We start from the raw sequence: 25,415 nt of genomic DNA on the forward strand, positions 1-25,415 counted from the left end.
TTTGCTTCATTCTTGTTCTTGATTGAACTAGTGCTCAGCATTTAAATTAGTAGGAATGTAGTCCATTAATCAAGGAAAGTGATTATTCTGATAATATCATTTATTATACCGCATTTAAATACTGCGAGCAGTTCTGGGATCAGGCAGAAGATGTTTTCCTAAAAGTCACTTTCTCATAGAAGAAGCTGATCAAAACAGATGGTGTTCTTTATACTTGGAAACCAGGGAAGTTCAAGCCTGACTTAAAGGAAAAAGTTATTATGATAACTAAACATGGGAAAGTTTTTCCAAGGAAGAAGTGGAATTCTTGTCTTTGGGCATTTTTGAGAGCTGACTGAACAGTCCCTTCTTGTGAAATAGCAGATGTTGCCTTGAGCAGGATCCTGGCTTATAAAACCTTCTAGGTGAACCTGCAATTCTGTGATTTATGAATATTTATTGCAATAGGCTAAAGAGCATGAAAGATACACATATGTGGTACAAAAAACCCAAAAATAGTATAAAGGATCCATACCTTAAGATTTTCAAACTAGACTATCTAATATCATAGATCATCTTTAAAATAAGAAAGAACAATATTTATCCATAATAAGCCAAGTAATAGTTTTCCTTACTTTTTAAGTAGAGAATTCTAAAACTATAAGACTCAGATTGCATTGTTTCTTTTTCCTAAAGCCATCTTGTATGTCTTGTAGGTTGTTTCCTCCTTTTGTTACAACTAAGGACAATTTTCCCATGTTTCAAAATAATATAAAAATAATTAAATAAACCATCAGAACAAAAATATAAAACTACTGAGTTATGCTTTAGATTGCTCAGTAATGTCACAATCACTAAAAACAACACTTGAATATGTATCTTTAAATAAAAAATGTGTTCGCTTTGTCTAGAAAACATTGTCCTCACAAGAAAAACGTGTTTTCCTATTCAATCTTCAAATATCTCTCAAGAAAAGGATATAAAAACCTGCTTCAGTTTCACCGAGTGCTCAGTTTCCAGGTTTTATTGGATTGACAACAACATGACATGAAAGATACTTAGGTTTTTAATGAGACAATAAATTTCTGATCTAGTTTTGCTTTAAAGTAATAGAAGAATTAAGGTCAAAATGTTTAATTAGAACCCAATCAACATTTTTGAAAAGAATATCAGTATTACTTTGGAGATCCAAATGAAACAGTTCTTTGTCAAGTAGACACTTTTAAGAAGAAAGGTGTTTTAACATTACATTAAGAGCTTCAAAGTGGAACATTTGATTTTCTCTATTATAGTGTGTTTAAAATATTATTGTGAAGAAAATTCAATTTTTCAAAGTGACAGATGAATTATTCAGATACCTTTGGTTATAAGATACATCAAAAAAGTTCTTTCATAATGGCTGCCTATAAGAAGGTTTTTTAACAGAGTGGCTTTAATGATTTGAGAAATTATGAAAATACATTAATATTGATTTAATAATTAAAATCTGTAATATTTTTAATTATTGTGCTGGAGTCTTGTGCTAGTTCCATTCTACTGTGTTGCAGTGGTTTTCAGTTTTTTCACTCAAATATATTATGCACATGCATTAACTTGTATTCATTATCAAAGATTTGAAGACATGATTTAAGCATAAAATAAAAGTCCCCTCTCAGGTGTGTGCCTCCAACTCCAGGCATTGTGATTAAAGCTCTTAAATGATTAGAATAATCCTGCACATTGGAATTCAAATTTAAAGTTCTACAAAAGCATCCTGAGGAAGAGAGAACTAAAAATTTTGTTTTTAACAAAAGAAATTGTAACAAAGAATAATTTATCTAGACATGTTTGCTTGCTTTAGCTACAATTCATAAAATAGCATTTAGATATGAACCCATCATAATGCACAGCAATTGTAAAGTCATGAATTAAAATTTATTGTATATAATCTGCTTTTAATCTATTGCCAGACTCAGGCATCTTTCTACTATCTCTGTTCTATTTATTTTTGAGATAATTAATTTGTTGTCTTATCCTTTATCTTTTTCATTTTTTTTTTTTCCCCAGAGCTGCCTGGCCCTGCAAGGTGCTTGTGAGTGTCCCCAGCTTCTTTTGGAAAACCTTTCCAGGGATGCTACTGTGCACCTCACAGGACAGGATGCAATTCCTTATTTTGCTATAGTATTTTTTTCTGTGAATTGTGGTTGTCGTTACCCTTGTTTGGTGATTAACAATGCCACATTTACTGCTAACTATTTATTTTATGTTGTATTCATTATTTGTAATTTTGACGAGAAAAAACATTTTGCCTGATGTATATTTTTCTGGTTAATTTCTGTGATTTAACATAATAATTTTCTTTTAAGATGCAAAATACTGACACAGTGGTTATAGAACCTAATCCTAAATGGGACCAATTTTCTGTGATTCTATTGGTGTCAATAGAAGAATAAGTGCTTTGATGTTTACAGGTGGCACTTGGAATCTTTCAGAGCCAATCTATATGCAACTTTATCAGTATCAGCAATAGTTAAGAATGTTAATCTTCAAAATTGTTTTTCCTTTTAATATTGCTGTTAATTATAATGCAATCACACTGTAAAAACTTTCAATCATTATTTTCTTTATAACCTCTCTTGTTTTTCTTTTTTCTTTTACAGCAGATTTACTGGATAGACTTTGTGATGGCTGCATTTTAAATCTGTTCTTTTTTTTCTGTCAATTACCACAGGTTTAGCCCCTATGAGTGGTATAACCCACATCCTTGCAACCCCGATTCAGACGTGGTGGAAAACAATTTTACCTTGCTAAATAGTTTCTGGTTTGGAGTTGGAGCTCTCATGCAGCAAGGTATACGACTCAGTCTGCTCTTCTTCTTGGGCACCATGTCCCACTTTTTGCTGGGGGTAACAGCTCTCTGGTGCAAGTCACTTGCATGGGTGCCTCTGTGCATGTAGCCATAAACCAGCTTTTTTGCAATTATCCAGGCCCTCCCAGCACCTCAGGAATTAGTCTGAAGACAGATAAAAAAATTAAAACTTCAAAAAGTACAGCATAGTCATATAGTTTATTTCCTAAACAGGAAACTCTTACTGAATAATTACATTAGATAATCTGTCTATAACCTAAAAATAATCTCAATTTAAGCAATCTAAAACAGAGTATAACTTTCTCAGATAAAAGTAAAATGTAAAGATCTGTATTTGTTTAATTTTGGTCTAGAAATTTTTCAACTACAGAAAGATTTTATCTACTAGCTAGAATCTGTAAAATAAAATAATATAGGAGATTTAATCCTGTCCAGCCATAATTTATATTTTTAAAATCAGAATGCCCATTCTTAAGGATTTACATAAAAAGTCTATATTCAATTATCCATACACTGAGAAAGTGATGCCATTGCTGACAATAAAATTGGCAACTGTGTAGTCATATTGCCCAGAGTAATACCAACAACCTGTTTAAACTATATGTGTCTTAGTAAAACGCTTAAGCACATTCTTAAAAATCCATAATTTTCTTGCCATATTCCTCTTATTTTGAAAGTATACCAAATATATAGATACGTAAAAATATATCACCATTTCATTACACTTTTCCATAAGGATTTGAATACAGTCATATAATATCAGGCACATTTGAATAGCGCAGACTCAGTTTTTGCTCTGACATTTCACTGGGCAGTACAGTGTAATACAAAAGATTGTTAGTCCTGTCCAAAAGCCATTAAAAGGAATGACTTTTCTTTCTGGAAAAATAACCACTACATATCCACCCAAAAAATCATAGAAAATGTTGGCAGGAATGAGTACATATTGGTAGAGTTGTTTTAATGGATGTACCTGAACAATAATTTTTAAAACTTCCTATTATAAGTACACCAACCATAAATAAATGCTGGTTTTAATTCATCAAATGATTTCATAAAGTTTTCCTGTAACTGCAGTAAATATTCTGTCATATATCAGCTTGGTAGGCTTAAAAAGTTCCTAATGCCTCAGCCAAAAGGGTACTCAGAAAAACATTAATTAATGCGTAAAAAGATACCAGGATTTCAAATCAGAAATAAAAATATATCTATAGTTGGCTAAGGGTTTACTATCAACTAGGTTGTCAATATACATTTCAAGAAATTATATAGTTGAAGCACAATTGCATAATACGTGTTTGTAAGATAATGATTGCTTTTAAGAAGCTATCAAAAATTGGATGCTGAAAAAAAGAAGGTATTTTGAATTCCATTCACAGTTCTCAGAATTGTTGGAACCTCTATCAATGCTGAGTTGTACTTATGCTTCTTCATATTTCTGAAGGATGGAAAGCCATTTAGATTTTCACACCTTTTTGCAAGAAAAAGGTATTTTAGTCTGTAACACCTAAACATTGTTTTTGAGAATCAAAATAAGAAGAAAACCCCAACTTTCATTTTAAAAGATATCTTTGGAGGATAATAGTTTTCCTTGAAGGAAAACTAATTTTTCAGAATTAAGGCTGACCCTCTGTCCTTGCCTTATATTATTTTACCTTTACTCAGTTCATCCTTTAATAAACTGTAAAGGCACCATTTTAAGGATGCAGTATCAGTCTTGATTTTGATGATTGCTTTAAAAAAAATTCTCAAAAACCTAAAGTCATCTAAAAGTAGGCTTTTAGAAAAGCACAGAAGTTCTCACCTAATAGCAGTAACTTTCCACTAAAAAACAATATAGAAACACTTGGGCCATACTCATATTACTTATTAAGTGCTACTTCTTTACAAAAGAATAGCTTAGCGCTGGAGGGTACATGGTAGAGGAAACTCATACGTGTCTTGCTGGCACCTCTCGCTCCCAGGAAACTGTGGGATATGGTGCTGGACATGACGTTACCTTGGGTACATGACAGTCAGCCCCTGACCAGGCTCTGTTTCATGGGCCCAGGTGGCACTCGGTTTCAGTCCTTGGTAAGGTATGAACTTGTGGTAACTGAGGTAACTGCGGCAAATGTCTCCACTCTGCTTTTCTTCCCAGTCCTCTCTGACTTTACTACTGTTGATTTTTAAAATGAAGTGAGAGCAATTAAAGAGAGTTCATGATAGTGGGCTTGTTGGGAAATCTCTTAGTGTTATGGTGTCTAAGTGTCTGACTAACAGGGTCTAGGAGCAACTACATCAGACAGGTACTTTTCTACTTTTTCCCTTGCAGAATTCTAGGCAGAGTCTGGCGCTGGAGTTGGCTGTCATGTCCAAGTCTGTCAGCCTTTTTTGTTTGAAACAGCAAGGGTAAGATGAACTGCAGGGTAAGATGGGCTGTTTTTGAATACAGTAGTCCAGTTATGATATCACTTCTTTTTTCCTTTTCTTTTGTTTTCTTCCTCCCTCCCTCCCCAGTCCTTCTGTTCTTTTTTTTGGCATTGAGTTTGGAAGTTTGACATAATCTTTCACCTCTATGAAGATGTGTTACCTTGCTGGACCAGTTCCTTAACTAATTCAATATAAGCACTAAAATTTAACAGGAATAAAATAGTCCATCTTGCCTTCATTCCATTTTACCCAGGAGATTTAAGAGCAAACATAGTAACCAATTAACAAAAAGGGATTGTTTCAGTACAATGATATAGCGGATATGGTGAAACTATTTCCTTGGAAACAAGTTTCCAGATACTTCTAAAAGATCTTGCATAAAGTTCTTAAAATGAAGCTCAAAATTGTTTATTTGACATCATTAGAAATTTCATTTCATTCAATTATAACATTATGGAAAAAAATCCATATATGCTCATTTATAATAAATATTTGTGATTGTATATTACAGTGAATTTAATTTATTCCTATTTTTAGTAATTAGACACAAGAGGAGTTTATGTGCTTCAACTTGTCTCATTAGGCTCTAAATTAGCATTAAAAATTATGCAAATTACTATACAGTGTCTGTCTCCCCCTCCATTCTTTAGTGCCATGAGCAGGCAACTCCAGCAATGCATTATAATCTATCTTTATCTAGTTTATGCATAGAAGTCTAATATTCTTATTGCTCTTGTATTAAATTTAAGTGTGTAGCATAGCCATCCATATTTATATGAAATTGTGGGGCTAAACATAGAGATGGGAGATGTTAATTTTTAAAAATCTAAACATTTAATAAACTATCCTTTACAGCAATGCAAATGACAAAACTCAAGAGCATATTTAGAATAGATTTAGGATTTTATTTTTCAAATGAAATCCTTTGAAAGAAATCCTTTCTTTCACATCTGGTACCTTCATCAGTTGCTTATTTTTTCTGGAAAGCAAATTGGAGTAACTGCCTTTTTTTTTTTTTTTTTTTTTTTCCCATTGGTATTTATATACATATGTTTAGAAATTTTAAAATGGCACTGTTCATTGAATCTCCCATTGCTATATTTTGATTCCCACAGCTCTAAAAAGATCTGTCATTATAAGTTTAACCAGTTATTTTGCATTTCAGTTGGGTGTGTTTGTACAAGCAGTACATGTAAAACTGTATCTTAAAGATGTTTTTGCACAGTGATTCCATCTCCCCACTGTGCCAAAAAGTGCTGAACACTTAATTATTTTCTGTGCATCCATTTCACCTTTCTCCCCTGGTTTTCATTAGGTTCTGAGCTCATGCCTAAAGCCCTCTCCACCAGGATAGTGGGAGGCATTTGGTGGTTTTTCACACTTATCATCATTTCCTCGTACACTGCTAACCTAGCCGCCTTTCTGACAGTGGAACGTATGGAATCCCCTATTGATTCTGCTGATGATTTGGCCAAGCAGACAAAGATTGAATATGGGGCAGTTGAAGATGGAGCCACCATGACTTTTTTCAAGGTAAGTTTTATATTCTGTCTAAGAAGATGCTATATCCTGATTTTGGGGGGAAAGCTTTTGCACGTTGCTTAGGAGCAGCTGGTACGATTCCTGATATTGTCAAAATCTAGTGAAAACCCTTTTTTTATGATTAAAAAGGTAGCAAAAGAATCAAATGAAATATCTCTCACAGAAAAGCAGAAGTTTCTTTAATGATTTCTTTTAAAGAATTGAATTTATAGCAATTTATACATGAAGAAACCTGAATACTTTGCTCAGATCTTCTATAACTGTGTACAAGATAAAGCTTTGTCATGTTTAAAGTTAGTTTTAATTCAGCAGCTTTATACTGAATTGTAGTCTTTACTCAAGAAGCACTAAGGATATTAGTGGCTCTACTAAGGAAAATTTTGGACTTCATAATTTTGAGAAACTTCTGAATTAAATTTTGGATCCATGTAAAAAACTCAGATTATCTCCGTTTTACTGTTCCTTTTACCCTGCTACTAAGAGAATTCAGCTTGAAATATAGTGAAGTGAGATACTGAATTAGAGGAAAAATATTTCTTGCCTAGATTCATCAGGCATTTAAGCAGACTTAAATTAGTGATAAGTATTTATGAAGAGAGCGAAAGTGATTTGTTCTCTAACTCCTTAAGTTGGATAGCACAGAGGTGTTTCAGATCTTCCAGAAAGGTGCTTAACAATATTTGCCTGATCTTTAGTAATTTATGAAGACTTTTGGCTAATATGGTCTAGTTTTAAGAGCTATTATGGTATCACCTAAAGTTCTGCATGGACTGTAACGCTGGTATTTGTAATCAGCAAACTGAGGACCAAGGTAGCTTTTAAACTGGTACAGAAATTGAAGTTTGTGTTCTCAATTTCTCTCATGAAATTCAGAGACCACAAAATTTGTTTACATATCAAGGCTAAATAATCTCTATTTAATCTTACGACCATAGACCTTGTACCAAATCAAAGTGTACAAATAGTTTTAATAATAATTTCTAAGGCTTTCAGCCTCTTCTTGGAAATAAAAATCATTTAACTCCAATATCTCAAAATGCTTCGGGCAGCTTAACTTCAAGCATGCATTGGGAATGTTCTGAGCATTCTCCTCAGAATACTAGTTAGAAAAAGGAGCTTATAAAATTGATAGAAGTAACTAATCAATTAGAGATCTCTTCATGTCAGGAAATATGTGAAGCAGTTAAAAGTAACAACATGGAAAGTTTAAATAACAACGTGTAAAGTTTCTAATTTTTTTACAAGAGTCAAAATTATTTTTATCTTAAGACATAAAGAAATAACACAAGGTATTTATCAAATTACCAGAAAACACTACAGGGATTTAACTTAATTTTAGTATGGCTGAAAATTTTGATCTAATTCTATTTCAGATTCAAACTGTGAGCACTGAAATATTAGGAAGCAATTTTAAATTTTTAGTTTTCCTTCTCATTCTTAATTTTATTATTCACCTTTTATTTCTTTTATGTCCTTAATGTGGGTTTCTAAGATTCTAAGTGCACAGAGACTATTCCTCTTTCTTGGACTTCTTTCCCTCTGGATGTTAATATAGTACTCTCTTTTCTGCACAATTATTCCTTTCTGCTTTCTTCATTCTTCTGTTTACATTTGTCTAGATTTATTTTGTGATTATCTAATATATTGTATCAAAGAACTAGAAAGGCCTTACATCTAATGAAATAGCATTTTCACATCCTTCATTGAAGATTTTTATTTGCAGTTGAAATAACCTAGACTTAAACACAACAGATTTAGGATGTTAGATCACATAATTTAGTATTACTTTTTTTCTGTTAATAAATTCTCCTCCTTTGTTATGAGTGAAAAAGAGAAATCATAAGAAAACATTGGATTTCTTTATTCATCTGATAAATTTTAGGTCAAATTAAGGTTTATTCTATTTAACACATATATTTTCTGGATTTTTTGTGCAGAGAGATTTTGATTAGCAAATGTTTTATGATGTGAAACTGAACCAATAATTAACTGTTCCAATTTGGAACCAACAGATTTGGAATATTTTTCTGCTTTTTACTATCTCATCTAGTGGTAAATTAATTTATATTGTTTGCTACTACTATTATTATTTTAATGGATATTATTTACCTAATGAAATGAATTTAAACTTAAATATTAGACGTAGCTACATCTGTTCTTGTAGATTATCAATAAGTGAAAATCATGCTCAAATACAAAAGTAAATGAAAACTATATAATCCCATTTGATTCATTCAGTGGTCTGAAGCAATGTCCAGCAGAACACTAGGGTTTTCTTGAAGTAAATGCTATTCACTGGAGCTACCTGTGTAAGGAATGTAGGTTAATTACATATGTGTTCCATGAAAGATAAACCAAAACATCTATATAAAATCTTTAATAGTGAACTTCCTTTTAAAATTAGGAATTTTTACCTAATGATGTGGAGTTATCAGAAAATAAAGTACTATAATTTTGGTCAATATAGTATATCTACATCTGCATATTTCAAAATATGCTTTTATTTTGCAAAAGCTAATTACTTCAGGAATGAAATTTCCTTACATAAAAGAGTGAAGATGCAAGAAAATATTTTTAAAATAAGACCTTAAGTGGAATTGCATTACAAGGTACTGCTAGAATTGAATATCTCATAGAGAATGCTAAAAAATACAAAAAGCATTTAGGCACATGACTCTGATAAACAATTATAAATGGTATATATTATATTCTCTGACACATAGATAACTGAATATCAAGTAGGAAGTGCCTTTTTGTATAGCATTAAGAAAAATACTAATGAACTTTTGTGTCCTGTTCTGGTGATCACACTTTGAAAATATGCTTAAAATTGGAAAGAGGTCATTAAAGGTGAAAGAATGACTGTAGGTCTGAAAATAAGCATTGCAGTTAGAGGCTAAAGATCTGTCTGCTTAATCTGCTGAAGAGAAGGTTAAGAGGTGGCTTGATCATGGTTTGCAAGTGCCTTAATGGAAATGAGACTTTTGACAGTAGATGACTCTCTAATCTAGCAGAAAAAGGCATAATGAGATCCAATGTTTCATAGCTGAAGTTAGGCACATTCAGGCTAGAAATAAGGTGCATATTTTTAAGAGTTAGTCATTAACCACTGGTATAACTTATCTAGGAGTGGGTTGGATTCATCCATCACAGGCAGCCATTAAGAGAAAGATACATACAGCATAGTCCAAGCATGTTGTTCTTTTGATTTAGAGGTTACTTGATGAAACAGAAAGCCTTCATTATACAGGAGGTCAGATTAGATTTTAGTAGTACTCTCATACTTCAAAAATCTCAAAGGCTATGAGTTCTGGAGGTAGTGGTTGCACGAAGATAATTGAAAGGATAAATTTATCATTTGTGTGTATGTTCATCCTTAGTTACTTTTGTCTTGTTTTAATGAGAGTGGATTGAATAAAACAGTGACACTGAGTTACAAGATATAAAGGCACCAGATGGTTTGCTAATGTTAAATGAAATTATCTTATCTTGGTAATAGTTATTAGTTCCAATCACAGTGAGGCTTGGTAGCTGCCCACAAGACTGACAGTAATTTCTGCATAAATTAACTACATAGCAGGCCATTGAATGCTTTTCTCAAAAATACTTTGGTGCACAGCCAAAGCTGTGTGATGCTAAAACAAAAGAACCTATTATTGAAGGTGAACCTAAATGGGCATCAGACAAACAAAAAAATACTGGATTAAATCTCCTGAAGGTAAAATATGGAGAGCACATGGGATATATGTTGAAAGTGCTGTTACCCTTGTGAGTCAAACATCCTTGTGAAACAGCTTTGATGAAAAAGGAGAATGTTGTCTTCAGGTTTTTACTAAGTCCTTCATCTCATACCTCCTCATAGTCTGAGAAACATGAATTAAACTCTTTTAGAAGCCAGAAAGCAAGGTAAAATTTAAGTGCTCTCTCCTCTTAAGATCTGGTCTAAGCATGGAAAGGAAATAATTTTACAAGTCCATTATGCACTTGGTGGGTCTGCTTGGCTAATTCATCGTGAATAATAAAGAAAACCTTAGTAATGTCCAAAAATTAGAAGGAAAGATATATGAAAATAAGTTCTAAGTCATATCTGCTTTTAGGCTAGGAGTGTCCATTCCTGAAACATTATTTGATGTTTCTCAAGTTATGGATATTTATGACATTCTTTTCCTTTCTTTTGGCTGCTTTTGTCACTACTGACCACTTTCAAATTTCAGAAATCTCGTTTTTTTCCTGTTTAGAATAAAATAAAAAGCATTTATTATTTTCATGAAAGGTAATAATCTACTAACTGCTCTTGGATGAAAAAACTCAGATTTTTTCATTTGCCTCTGATTTCTATGGTCTCTCAGTCTATGTTTCTCACTTGGTTTTCTTGCTGAATGACAATTCTGAAATTGAGAACAACAATATTAATTCTATCAAACTTCTATTTGGGTACCACAGTTCTTCACCCTTGCACACAAAGTACTTCAACACATATGCGTGTATGTGGTCTACAATGTTAAGATATTTCTTGTCAGAAATATATTAACATGGTATATCTTAATATATAATATCTTAATAGAAGCTGTCATGTGCTTCTGTTTTTGCCATAATTTTTCATATCTGTAACTTTCAATGTCAGAATTTTGCTTTCTAGATTTTTGTACAGTACCAGGTACAATGCAGCTTTTCTTACTTATGAGGCATCTGCATACCAAAAAGTAAAAACCAAAGTTCTTTTTCATTCTCTAATAGCAGTAAATTAGTGTCATTACCCCTGTATCAGAAATTAAAGGTCTTCTCAGCAATCTGTGTGACATGTATTTTATACTCTTGTTTTGTTGAGAAGGAAGCTGAGGCACTAAATGGGATTGCATCTTTTTCAAGATCACTTGGTGAAAGGTAGATAGGGAACTAATTCTGGTGAAAAGTAGACAGAGGACTAATTCAGAAAAGTTGATTCATGAACCTTTGAATTATATAGTAGACTGACTATTCTGTTTACCATTTACATTTGCCAGTTTCTTTGCTTTTCTTCTTTAGGATCAAGTTTTGTACTCCAGCTCTACTTTTCTACAATATATTTAATTTCTTCCTGCAGTGCTTTCTCTCTATAAAGAGCCATCCTGCTCACCCTTTTTAGTAATTTTCCTTTACCCCCATGCCCTCACATTTCACTCTAGCTATTTTGTTGCCACCTTTCTGAGGAAATTTAGAGAAGCAAGAATTCAGCAGTCTTTGTCTATCTTCTCCTACCACATTCTCAGCCTGTTGTCAAAAGAAATGGCATTAAGCTCTACCTATACCTTACAAAGTCTCAGGAAAAGTCTCTTAAAGATAAAGGAAAGAGTTATAGGGGAATTTTCCCACTGCTTGCAACTAGAGTACAAATGACAGATTCTTCTGACATAAACAGAAGAACAGCAACAAGAATAAAGGTATTAATGTCATTCATTTGTCAAGTATGAAGTTGGCATTGATGTGCACAAAACCAGTATTTCAGTGGGATTTTCAAGCCTGGGTTTGAACACTGTAATAAACAAATGATATTTATTTCTTTAACAAGTAAAGATGCACTACAAACACATTGGTGTACACACACACAGAACCTTAATTTAATGCTTCAATTGACACACACCATGATGTTTGGCAGTGTGTGTTAATTATTTGGTGCAATAGTTGCAAGTCAAAGATAAGAAAAGTACCGCTTGTGAGTTTCTCAAACATCCAGTGACTGACAGTGACTAATGGAACACAATCTTTTGAGTCACAGCTTCCTTGTACTAATTTTACAATACAAAAAATAATTGGTAGCAGATACTACTGATACTACTGATACTACTGATACTGATACTACTGATACATGCTTAGTTTGATTTAATGATATTTAAGTTTATGGAAAAGTTGCATTTTGATGTAACAAATACAGACTTGTTCTTGCATGAAAAACATGTGGTACATTTTGCTAAAAAGGGAATTGAATGTAAATATAATGTAAACATTTTTTTACTTCTTTTTGATCATGCTGATTTGGACTTAACAGCAGAAAAACTTACAGCTGAAATGCATCATTTCCTCTTTGCCATGATTCCCTCTTTGCAAGAACACTACTGGAGTGGTTTGAGTGCCCACTAGAATTATTTACTCATTTTCTGCTGTGAGATAAGATTAAGAGAAAAAGAAAAGCAGGCTCAAACTTAAAGGGTATAAAGAAAGCTTTACTAACAAAATTATAAGAGAGCAAAAGTTAATAAGAATCGGAATAAAACCTTCAAAACAGCTCTGCTCCACCACAACTTTCCTTTCCTTTCTCACTGACATTGTATAGAGACAAAATGTGGAACCTAGGTCAGTTTACCACTTCTAAAATAATCTTTCGTCAGTTCTTTTAGAAAGAGAAGTCTCTTTTGACATGTCATGGTAACTTCTCCCACAAGAACAGTTCTCGTATGTCTTCAATTGTCACAAATGGCAGCCACCTGGGAATTTGCATTTGTGAAGTCCCTCCCACATTATGCAGCCTTCCCACAGCTGCATTATGGGTCATATAAATTTATGGGGTACTATTTTAAGGATGAGCTATTCAAAGGCAAAAGTTCTCTTCATTTATTTTTTAGACCATCCTCATCTCTAGGAATAGAGATCTTCTTTTACTGGGAGAGGTCTTCATCTCATCTCTCCCTGTCTCTGTTCAAGCTTTTCATGGGATCACAAGTATTTCAACGTTTACTCAATATAAATGTCTTTCTTCATGTCTGTAATTTTGAATACTTCATACCCCCATCTAAGTTTTTCTACAACTTAAAGGGATATTCTAGTAAATTACAGTCTATCACCATGACCTTACAAAATAATTTCAGCCTAAGACTAGGCATCTCCTCATTTTCTTCTCATTTAAGACGTGACTCCTCTTTCACTGACTTTGATGTCTTCATATTTTCTCTCTACATGTCTTCAGCATATTTTTCTCTCACTCACAGAGGATCCAATGTTTTGCAAGTTTCATTTGTGCAAGGAAAGATTTAATATGTCGCCCAGGCCTGTAGGGATTTGTGATGGTCTTTTGCCACATGATCTCTCATGGCACTGGACTAGTATCTCAACAAGATAATTCAGCAGCCAACTCTGGAGCTGTTTATGGAGGCTGTGCTGGGCTGTGTCAGGATCTCAGGGGGTTTAGCTGCATTCAATTCCAGCTGCGGGACCACTCTGCAGGGCTGATGAGTGTAGGATCACAGCAGCAGGATGTCAACAGCAGCTGGGGACAGATCCGGCTGGGAAGGGCCCTTATCTCCGCTTCTCCCTTTGTCCGCCACTGGTCCAGCCCCGCCACTTTGTGGCAGCCACTGGGCCTGGCCCTGACCTGGGACCTGGCGGGGTTCCCTGGGACCTGGCGGGGTTCCCTGGGACCTGGCGGGGTTCCCTGGGAAGAGGCCGGGCTCCTCGGCAGGGCTCGCCTGGCCCTCACAGCAAGGAGGGCACTGGGCCTGCTTGTCACTTCTTTTGAGGCCTGAAGGAAAAGAGAGCTTCCCATAATTTTTCCCGATTTTTAACATATGTTTTCCCAGATGTGTGTCATCTTTCTAGTGGTTTAACCAGATGTCAATATTCAAACCTAGTTGCTGATTGGTTTAATCACAACTTTTCTTAAAATTCACTTCTTTAGGTGTCTTCCTTTCCTCACCAAATGTCAATAAATGCAAAACCAGCACAACTACTTAGTTAACCACTGCTTCTTTTAATATTAAAAACAAACAAACAAACAAAAACACCAAACAAGCAAACAAACCCCCAAACCAAACAAAAAGAACCAACACAACAAATCCAGATATAGTTGTAAATCTCTAAAACAAGGTCTGTGGTCGCTCCATATAGTTATAAGAACTAAATCTGCAATAGCAGAGTCTATGAGAGTGGGATATAGGCCTTGTCCAGAGATCTCAAAGCATCTCTGCCTCACTGAGTTCTACTTATTTTCATAAAAGATGAGAGAAATTAGACAATGGTAGGTAAGTTATATGATACATTGACACAGACTATAACAGGAAGAGTAGAGATTTGAATTCTATATAGAAGAAATTACAATAAATTTGATACCATTAAGTTCTCTGGGATGAGCTGCCTTTCTTTTGAATTTGAAGGCAGAAAGCAGAACAAATTCACGGAAAGCACTTAATTCCTAATAATTGTCTAGTTATTGGGACAATGGTTTTATGCTGTTTTGACCCTTAGAGTGATTATTACTCCTACAGTAAATAAGAACATATGTTTGGCTTTGTGTCGCATTTCAGTGCTGAGGCATGAAACTAAAAATAGATGGAGTGGAACAGAAATCCACTACTTTTCCATTCACATGTTTGTCCCCATCCATGCCTTTTCCCTTCCCTTTCTCCTTTCCCTGTTCCTCATTTCTTATACCCTTCAGTAAGGACTGAAAAAGATGGAAATGACTAGTCAACTTTTCTTTTTTCAAAGACTAGTCTATATATCCAGATAGTAGGTACTCCTAATGAGCTGCTGGATAACATTGTACTGGTTATACTCAAAAACCACAGGAGTCATTTCTATAATTTACATTTGTCTCAGGCTGCAGCTCTTGGAAATAGATGAAATACGTACAATTGTCTTTTGATGTCGTCTCAAGGAAAAAAACCCCAAACTTTCCAGTGAAAACAAGAGTAGACATTCACAATAATTAAAATATTGAAACAAATCCTTGAGATATGAATTCCATGAATTCCATGATCCCCACTAGTTATTTTGAAAGGAAATCAAAGAGAGACATAAAAAATAAAGTTGGCATTATGAAAATTCTACTTTCTCTTTGAATCAATTAAACTTTCCCATAACTCAGTATCGGTTTCTGCCTTATCAAAAGCTTTTGGAGGGTAAAAAGTGTTATGCTGATCCTCCCATTGAACTCTCAGGTGGGCTACCCATACGGGGGCCATAAGTATTTCAGAGATGACTGTTATACAGAGGTAAAATACACATGCAAACAAGAAGCTGGTATTTGCATTATTTTTCAAAATTCATCCAACAATATGCATTAATTAGTGCATATGCATTAATGATCCATACTGCAGGTACATGGTGGAGATGATCTGAGTAAAATGGATCTTTCACAGTGTATAAGGTATGATAAAATATAGTAAGATCTAATTTCCATTTGGATAGAAATATGGGATACAAGAAATCAGAGCCCAAAGTGGGTAAAAAAATAACAACTTTACATTTCTCCTTTAGAAATTCAAGCCTAATATGCATATGTTACCCAAAGCACAGTTTGAGTCTGAAATTGTGTCAAGATTATTTATCACCAAAAGACAAGAATTTTTACCAAATGTAGATAATCCAGAGAGATACAATAATCTGGACATTTGAAAAATCATTTTGTAGTTAAGAGAAACCCATTCTGCCTCCTTTTTTTTTTTTTTTGAGAATATATAGAGATGCCACAGAAGACAACAATCACAGAATCACAAAAGGGGTAAGGTTAGAAGGTACCATAGTGGGTCATCTAATCCAACCTTCCTGCCTAAAACAGGGTCAATCCCAGAGCACATTGCGTGGAATTGTGTCCAAACAGGTCTTGAATATCTCCAGTGAGGGATACTCTACAATGTCCCTGGTCAACCTGTTCTTGTGTGTATCTGTTTCTGCCCATTGCCTCTTGTGCTATTGCTGAGCATCACTGAGCAAAGCCTGGCTCTATCCTCTTGACCTCCCCCTTCAGATACTTATTTGCATTGATGTCGAGTCTCATTCATCTCTTCACGAGGCCAAACAGGCCCAGCTCCCTCAGCTATTCCTCTTAAGAGAGATACTCCAGGCCCTTACCTATCTTCATAGCCCTCCTCTGGATTTATTCCAGCAGCATAATATCTCTCTTGTACTGAGGAGCCCAGAACTGGTTACAGCACCCCAGATGTGGCCTCACTAAAGCTGAGTAGAAGCCAGGATCACCTCCCTGAATCTGCTGGCAATGCTTTACCTAATGCACCCCAATATATGCTTTGCTTTCCTTTGAAGTCAGATGGAGTTTAATCACCACTTCTCAATAGCTTTTTTATGTTGTTTTATTTTTTGTTTTGTTTTGTTTTAAGCCAGTCTAACTCCAAGTAGTCCAACTTCTTCTTGTACCTTCAGCTTCAAGCACTGTGGGCTGTACATCCCTTAGGCCTTTGGCAAGAGTCAACCCAGCTTTCTGATCCAGCTGCAAATGAACATTTTTGTTGTTGCGTTTTTATTTTTCAGTTGTGAAGAAAACTGCTCTAGCCACTATAATGCTAGAACTGATGGGAGCGGAGCAGAGTGTCATTACATGGCAGGGCAGTCATATCACCCTGCTAAATGTGAAAGCCACTGGGAATCCATGCTCTTTGGGAAGTGAGTCATGTCACCTCGACATTTGAAAGTGTGACAATGAGAAAATCACCAACACTGAAATTTCTGAAATGCACATTTTCTTTATGCACTAATTCAGGTTTTGTCTTAAACTGTAACACATTTTTCTTTCTTTCCCTTACCTGATACCCTCTACTTTCTTACAGGCTCTCTTCAGGGCCTGTAATGACACTGCTGACAGGATCAGTTGTAAGAGAATTACTGATCTCTCGGTTCTCATCATAAGTTTAGTTGCAAGGCTTTTTCCTCAGAAATGCATAACCTAATTGCTCTCTCTCCTTATCACCTTTCTCTCCTCCTGCTGTTTTCCCCAGGAGGCAGGGTGAGAACACTTCTCTTTTTTCTTCTCTTTTCAGCTTTTTTTCCCTTTATGTTTGCCTTCAGATCTTGAGCAAGGTGAGAAAGGGAACTGAAGTAGATCATAGAGAAACTTTTAACTGCAAACAACATTCTGTATGAAAGACATAATTCAGAGATAGGGTTTGTTTAGGAAATTCAGAGTACATCTGAACATTTTTAACTATCAGAGTCTAAAAAAAAATGCTTTGCTCTTCAAAGCAAATAGATCTGTCACCAAGTAGCCATGTAAAGTTTGCCAGATTTTATCTATGACTCATCCTGGGAATGTGATTCAGAAGCAATTCTCCAGAGTGAACTGGCCCTTGTTTCAGATTTTTTTTTGTGAGATCCTGCCATATGAGCAACCTTCAGTGTTGAATTTCTGCCCACTAAAACATCCTGAAATCCTCCATTCATTAACAGAAGTGAACTCTTATTTCTGCCTGTCAATTTACCATAGTACTGAGGTGTTGTCCAACTACATTAGCATTGCTTTGTGTACAGAAATATTTTCAGTGCCAGAATTGCCCTAGACATCACCTAAAGTCTTATTATGCTGATGAATTCCTTCTCCAGATTTATTAAGTTCACCAAACAGAGTACTTATTGAGATTGATTAAACCATCCTTTTTGCAATAGATCTAGAGTAATAGTTATGTAATTATGCAAGCTTTTTTGCTTTTTAGGCATCTTTCTTTATCCAAGCATTAACTGAACTTGTATTTAATGTATTAAAGATCCCTTATCTGCACAATATACTTTACTAGTTTGTAAAAGAGTATAGAAAGTATGCTTTAGAATTGTGGAATCATAGAGCGTTTAGGTTGGAAAAGGGCTCTGTCCAACCACTAACCTAACACTACCAACACTACCATCACAACAAGTCCACCACTAAACAATGTCCTTAAGCACCTCATCTGCATGTGTTTTAAACACCTCCAGTGACACATAATCACTGCCTTGGGCAGCCTATTCCAACTCTTGACAGTCCTTTCCAGAGAGAAATTTTTACTAATATCCAGACTTTACTTACCCTGACAAAATTTGAAGTAATTACTTATCATCCTGTTGCATGTTACTTTGGAGAAGAGACTGACCCCTACCTTGCTACAACCTTCTTTCAGGTAGTCTCCCCTGTGGCTCCTATTTTTCAGGCTAAATACCCCTATCTCCCTCAGCTGATCCTCATAAGACCTGTGCTTCAGACCTTCTACCAACTCTGTTGTCCTTCTCTGGAATTCCAGCACCTCAGTTTCTTTCTGGTAGCAAAGAGTGTCAGAACTGGACACAGGTTTTGAGGTATGGGCTCATCAGTGCTGATCAAAAGAGGACAATCACTGCCCTGGTCCTGCTGACCACACTGTTGCTGATGCAGATCAGGATGCCTTTGGCTTTCTTGGCCACCTGGGCAAGCCACTGCTGGCTCATATTCAGCCAGTTGCCACCAACATCCCCTGGTCCTTTTCCACTGGGCAGCTTTCTGGAATAGAGGCTGCTCTTCCCACAGCCTGTAGTTCTGCATGGGGCTGTTGTGATTCAAGTGCAAGATCCAGCCACTGGCCTTGTTGAACTTCACACACCTGGCTTCAGCCTTGTCAGTCCATCCTGTTCTGATCCCTCTTCCGAGCCTTTCTATCTTCCAGCAGATCAACAGTCCCACACAATTTGGTGACATCTGCAAAATGACTGAGGATGCATCTGATCTCCTAATCCAGATAATTGATACAAATATTTAACAGGACTGGGGCAAATACTGAGCCCTGGGGAACACCAGTTGTGACCAGCTGCCAAATAAATAACTCCATTCACCAGTCATTGGGCTTAGCCATCCAGACATTTTTTACCCAGCAAAGAGTATACCCCTCCAAGACACGAGCAGTCAGTTATCAGAACGAGACACTGAAAAACAATTGGCAAGCAAAATCCAGATAAGTGATCATGTGAACTGTTGTGGTCTGAAGGAAGCAAGAGAACTTTTACTATATTAAGACATACTATTAGCAAATTATTATTTACTAGCAAAGGATATACCTTACCTTACAATATTTGTTTGTATATCTTTGCATTTGAAAACTGAAATCTTTTATCTCTCAACAAACTATGAAAAATAGCAAATACCACGAAGGTCTTTGAAGACTTGAATTCCTTGGTCTTTCTTTGAAGAACTCTTACTTTCTGCGGACCAGTGGCAAGACAGAAAAAGTTCTGTTCCTCTTTCTTAAGCTCTGTCTTTCTGTGGCTTTCATTTTTAATTTTTTTTATACTAGTGATACCTTCCTTGACTTACAAGACCTCTTCCAGAAGGCTAAGAAGCTTCTGTTTGACTTTTCTGATAGAAGTTTCATGTACTCATACATGCTTTTCCACCTTCTGAAAAAGGAATATGCATCCCTAAAGGAACTTTCTGTGAGGAAGGAATACTAGCACTAAAAATTTTCTGTGATTTGATAAGAATGCTCTCTATCTCTTTCTTCACCCTATTACCATATCTGGCAAAGGAGCTTTGAGGTTAATTTCTTTGATTCTAAGACTTTTATCTAGGTCTATCCAGGTAGTTATCATTCAAGTGTATTTTTTATTCAGGCTGAATCGCTAAGGAACTTACTTGAATTGAACAACAGCTTAGTTTCTCAATTTATTTTATGGGGACACCCTGTATTCCTGATGCAGTTTTTGCTCCTTGAAGAGCAGAGATGCTTATCACAGTTCATTATATGTGTGCAATCCAATAATGCCATTCTAGTCAGGGGTTTGGCTACCTCTAGAATCAGAAGTTAGTGGAGGAAACACTGATCTTTGAGTTCCCTCTTTCAGTCACAGTCTGTTCATAATGAAGAAGATTTGGCAGTTTCAACCACTGTCTTTTCAAATCAGATTATCAAAGATTAAAGGAAGGTTGAAGGAGAACCATGGGGCTCGTTTCGCTAAAGTACTGAGGCAAATTATTTTTTTACATTCTTATTCATCTCATAAAGAATTTTTAGATTTCTTTCCAAGCTAGAGCTTGATTTCCAAATACTTCAAATAAATGTCTTAACACTTACAAAAATACATTAAGACTTGTGATCTTAATCTTTAGGTTTTCAATTTTAATTTCTGAAATGTAGAATTACTTTGGTAAATTGAATCTCTAACTTCCAGGGGAGTAAATATAACAGCAAAACCACCAACACTGAAAAAGTCTGCAGTTGCAGTAACTTGTGATTTGCATTTTTTCTTTTATTTTTACATTTATTGGCATTATTTTTACATTTGATGAAGTCAAGTGCTTAAAACCTCCTGTTACTATGTATTTGTCACTTAAATTTTTAATATATACTCTATTTTCTTACACTGTATTGCATTACACAAACCCCTATTTTAATGTTATCAGCTGTTACTGTAGTTAGTTTTGCCTCATGGGTAAAATGTTTAGCAAAGGTAATTTATTCTTTGTAGATATAGGAATTATAAAAGAAAGTTTAGCATCCCTAAAATAATAATGAGTAAAAGCAGGAATAAGCTGTATTCCTGAAGTTTCTCCAAATGCATAGGGTAGAACTGCACTAAAAGTAGGTTGGTGAATTGGTATGGAAAGGATATCAACTGTCGATTGAGAGAATTTAATAGGAAGTCATAATAATATCCTGTGTTTTGGTCTCAAAGCCAGAAAACACACATACACACACACACACACACACACACACACGTGATTTCTTTGATTAGGGAAAAGGTAGCTTTTGAAACATGTAAGGCAGGTTTCTCCTGACTCCAAAATGTAGATACTTGCTTTCCTCTTCAGTAGTAATCTACATGTCCCTGACTGACACTGGGAAAAAACTGAAAGGCACCAGAAAGTAACTCCTCTGTACTAAACAAATGTCTTAGAAGGACAGCCTTCTCCAGAGTTGCAGAAACTAATCTGTAATGTGATGGTAGAGAAACTCGTGTTAATACTTGAGTGTAGATACTTAATGTGCAGGTGGCTAGAAGTATTTAAGAAGAATCCTATAAAATTTATAGCCACTTTTTAAATACTAGAAATTTTGATATATGTATAAATTACAGTTTTACCATAGGGAGAGGTGGTGATTAAAAAAAAAAATGTATTCAAATTAATTAATTTTACAAGGAATAGTGCACATAATTTCAATTCTATAGTAAAACTGACTTACCTTTCATAGAGAGAATGCTTGTTTTTTTTTAGATTAATAGTTTAAAAACTGCAAAGAAATTATTTTCTAACATGTTAACACTGAAAAGAACAAAAATAAAAAAAAAAAAAAGAAAAAAGAAAATAAAAGGAAAAAGATAAAATCTCTCATAGAAAAACTTCATGTTTTGGCTTACAAGTCTGAGTTGAAATATTGCCAAAATTAAGATCTGTGTATGTAAAAGTTGCATATAGAAAGACTTAGCTGGTCACAATGAGTAAGCTGTTTATTGCAAGGGCCAGTATTTCAAAAAAGGAAACAAAAGATGTAAAAATAAACACTTTGCAACATTTTGATTTGATTATATGGCTCCATGTGCTTGATCACATTAGAGATTCAGTACATTTATCTTTGACCAGCAAGGCAGGTGTTGCTGTGTCATCTGCTGTATAACTTGTCATTTTTGTTACATTTATAAGTTCAAATAGTTTTATTAAATTAGAGAGACAGCTGCAGGATTTTGATGTGTGTACCAGTAATGTGTTTGCACTGTTTGCATATTTTGTAGGAAGTATGTGGTAGTCTTGACATATTCTGTGTCAGAATTCTCATGGAAACTTGAAAGGGTACAGTTCAGCTTTCATATGGGAGATAGTAGGACGACACAGCAAAATTAACATTGTTAATTGTTTACTGGAAAAATAGTATTAGCTGACATCGGAACAAACTACACCCTCTAACAGATTCTGAATCAGAAATTATGTTTTGCAAGTTTTATTTTTCTGTAATTTTGGATTTCTTAGTTAATAATTAGAACACAAAAAATATTATAGCTAGAACAGAATTTTTCAGATGGAAGAGATCTAGAGTAAGTACAACTGTCTGAGCAATCCAGGGCAGACCAAATGTTAAAGCAAATTATTAAAGGCATTAACCAAAGGCCTTTTAAGCACTGTCAGGCTTGGGTCATTGACCACTTCTCTAGCATGCCTGCTCCAGTGTCCAAAAGCTGTTTTAAAAATTGTTGCTAAAAAAATCATGATTTCTCACCACTGGTTTTGAAGTAAGAATTTTGAAGTGGATTGTTTAAAGCAAAATACATACTGAAATCTTTACTGAGTTTCACAGAAATATTTTTAAATGTGTTCTATATCTCTGTCTTGTACACATTCAGACTATATTCTTAGTACTAAGCAAAACAGGACAGGATAATTTTTGAAATCAAGGTCACTGGGCTAAACTTTCTTTTCCATCAAAATTAGTCAATCATGTACAAACACCCCATTAGAAACAGTCTTTGGTATGTATTTGACACCTCCTGACCTGTTATTTGTTTTTTGTTTCTGTCCTTCTCACAAAAGAAAATTTTTTTCTTAGTTGTACTGGTTCAACTTAGAGCAAATTAATTGTTGTGAGAGTAATTTAAGTTATAAATACAACCTGAAAATCCTGAGATGGAACTAAATCTTTAATTCTTCTATGTTTATTTTTTATACCTAATTCCCATTGATTCCAGTAAGTATTAGGTATTTCAATACCTCTGTGAATCTAGGTCTGAAGACATAACAAAAATAAAAAGGAAAAGAAAGGACCTAATTCCAAATAAGACTAAACACAGAATTATTCGCGGTCTCTAAAGCATAATAAAACTGAAGTTTCACAAAACAAATAAATAAACAAACAAAAAACAGTAGAGTCCAGGGCCTAAAGGAAAACCAAAGTTAAATGCAACTAAAACACCAGTCATTTAACACTTTCAGTCTGTTTGAAACAAAAGTGTTGTGTTTGATCTTGAATTTAAAAACTACTTTTCTTTTTGTCATGCTGGTGTTTTCCACAGCACTGTGGTGAAACTATTATGTGGTCGATATTGCTTACCATTTTATTTTTAAATAAAATATTTCATTACAGTAATACGTGTCAAAAAGAAATTATTTCATTTAATTTGAAAGAGAATCTGGTTTTTTCGTATCCAAGGACAGCAAAACAAACACATTCTTAGTTCTGATGTTGTCTAATGCACACTACTGATTTGTAAACATATATTTGGAATGCATTTTAAGTGATGACTAATTCCAAGCTTATTTCCATAGAGAACATGATGTATTTTGAGATGGATTTTTTAAGTGGGACCCAGAATGGCTCCTCATTTGCTTAAAAAATTCAAACCCAGATCTACTTTGCATAATTTTACATAGATAACAGTTCAGTCTAAAGGAACAAATGCTCTTCTTCTCCACATACACGCACATAAATGATGACTACATGTTTGTGTGCATAATTTGCAAACAGCCTTTCCCCTAAAGGTATAGGAAGCACACTGTTATTTTACTGCACTTCTTTTGTTGAAGAGGAAGTGGTGTCATTGAATAGAATTGCCTCATCAGACACTCTACAAAAGTGCCAAGTTGTAGCAATCAATAGGGAAATAGCAGATGTGAAGGTTAGTTGGCATCAAAGAATATGAGTGGGAAAGCTTTCCTATGGGAAAGAAAGTGCTTCATTACTCTTTATCTATACTCAGAATATTGGTTCTATCAAGCTTTCAGAAAATTAGAGTATGATGGCTTTCATGACTCCAGCTCTGAAAGAGTTCACTTTAAAAACAATTAAAAAGTTAGATAGCTATCCATCAGGGAAGTTGTACCAAGTGAACAGGGTTTTATTGGGTTTTAGACTTAAATGCTGCAATTTGTTCTCTTTCTGAAGAAAGCAGTTCCAGTGCAATGGCTCTGGGACAAGGACTGCCTCCCTTCGTAATAACTGTAGATGAGTATAAACGTTACTGTTCATAGGAAAAATACAACATGTTATCATTTCTCTACAGTATAAATATTTAAAAACTTCAGAAAGTTTCTTGTTTCGGGACTACCTTGGATATTCATATTTGTTTGTTTTTCTGAAGACTATAAATAATGATCCGCACAGAAACTAGTGCAGAAAAACTGAATTTCAATACGTCAGTCAAGTTCATTCTCTTTAAAGAGATTGTTCTGCCAGGAATGGTAAAACTGGAGAGTCAGTGAATAATAGTTTTTGTCAGTGTAAGAGCTTGAAGTTTCTGTTAGCAATTGAATGCTTTTCTGAGCATTTGTAAAAAGGAGGAGAGAGTACTTGTAGGGAAATACTGATGGATGATTTTGTTCATTCACTTTGCAAACTTGTAAGACAGTTTGGTTTTGAGAAGGTGAATTAGAGATTTTGTGTGGTTGAGACTGGTTATACAGGGGTTTTTTTCTTTAAAAAAAGGAGCTCAGTTTTTAATAATATATTTTTCTCTAAGAATACCACTTGTTAAAGGGATAGATACATGTTACTTATAAAACACTGAAACAACTTTCTCTCCTCATTGATCTTTAAGTCAAAATACTGCTAAATGGAAGTTATGCCTCTAATCTGGTTGATTAATATTTAGAGAAAATATATTTATTGGAAATATGAAGAAGGAGTCAGCATTAAATATCTAAAAGCACCTTTCTCACTGAAATCCAGCATGGATTGAAAATTAATTGTCCTTGGGCTCATAAACAAATAAATGCACAATGACACACACGGAATCAAAGATTGCACAGACAGTTTAGGCATTTAGAGCCAGAATAGAATTTGATTTGATGAGTACTTTGAAGTGCTTCAAATTCCTGTGACTCCAAAGTTCACAACAGGGGAACAACAAAGTTCACAACTGAGGACTTTGACATTAAGAGTTTAAATGCACACGTGGTATCTGTTGAGAGTGGTCTTTCTTTTTAGAGCCCGTGTAATGATGTTTACAA

The 25,415-nt window shown here is 34.7% G+C and overlaps 1 protein-coding gene across 1 annotated transcript in view; it reads left to right on the forward strand.

Moving 5' to 3' along the window:
• The window catches only part of GRIK2 (glutamate ionotropic receptor kainate type subunit 2), a 361,868-nt gene that overhangs the window by 264,531 nt on the left and 71,922 nt on the right, over positions 1-25,415 (forward strand). Inside the window, exons 13-14 of the mRNA XM_066315185.1 lie at positions 2,690-2,808; positions 6,555-6,772. Of these exons, the coding sequence (XP_066171282.1) occupies positions 2,690-2,808; positions 6,555-6,772 (337 nt within the window). The remainder of the gene's footprint in view (positions 1-2,689; positions 2,809-6,554; positions 6,773-25,415) is intronic.

The sequence above is a fragment of the Sylvia atricapilla genome, chromosome 3, assembly GCF_009819655.1.
Source record: "Sylvia atricapilla isolate bSylAtr1 chromosome 3, bSylAtr1.pri, whole genome shotgun sequence".
NCBI classification, from domain to species: Eukaryota; Metazoa; Chordata; class Aves; order Passeriformes; family Sylviidae; genus Sylvia; species Sylvia atricapilla.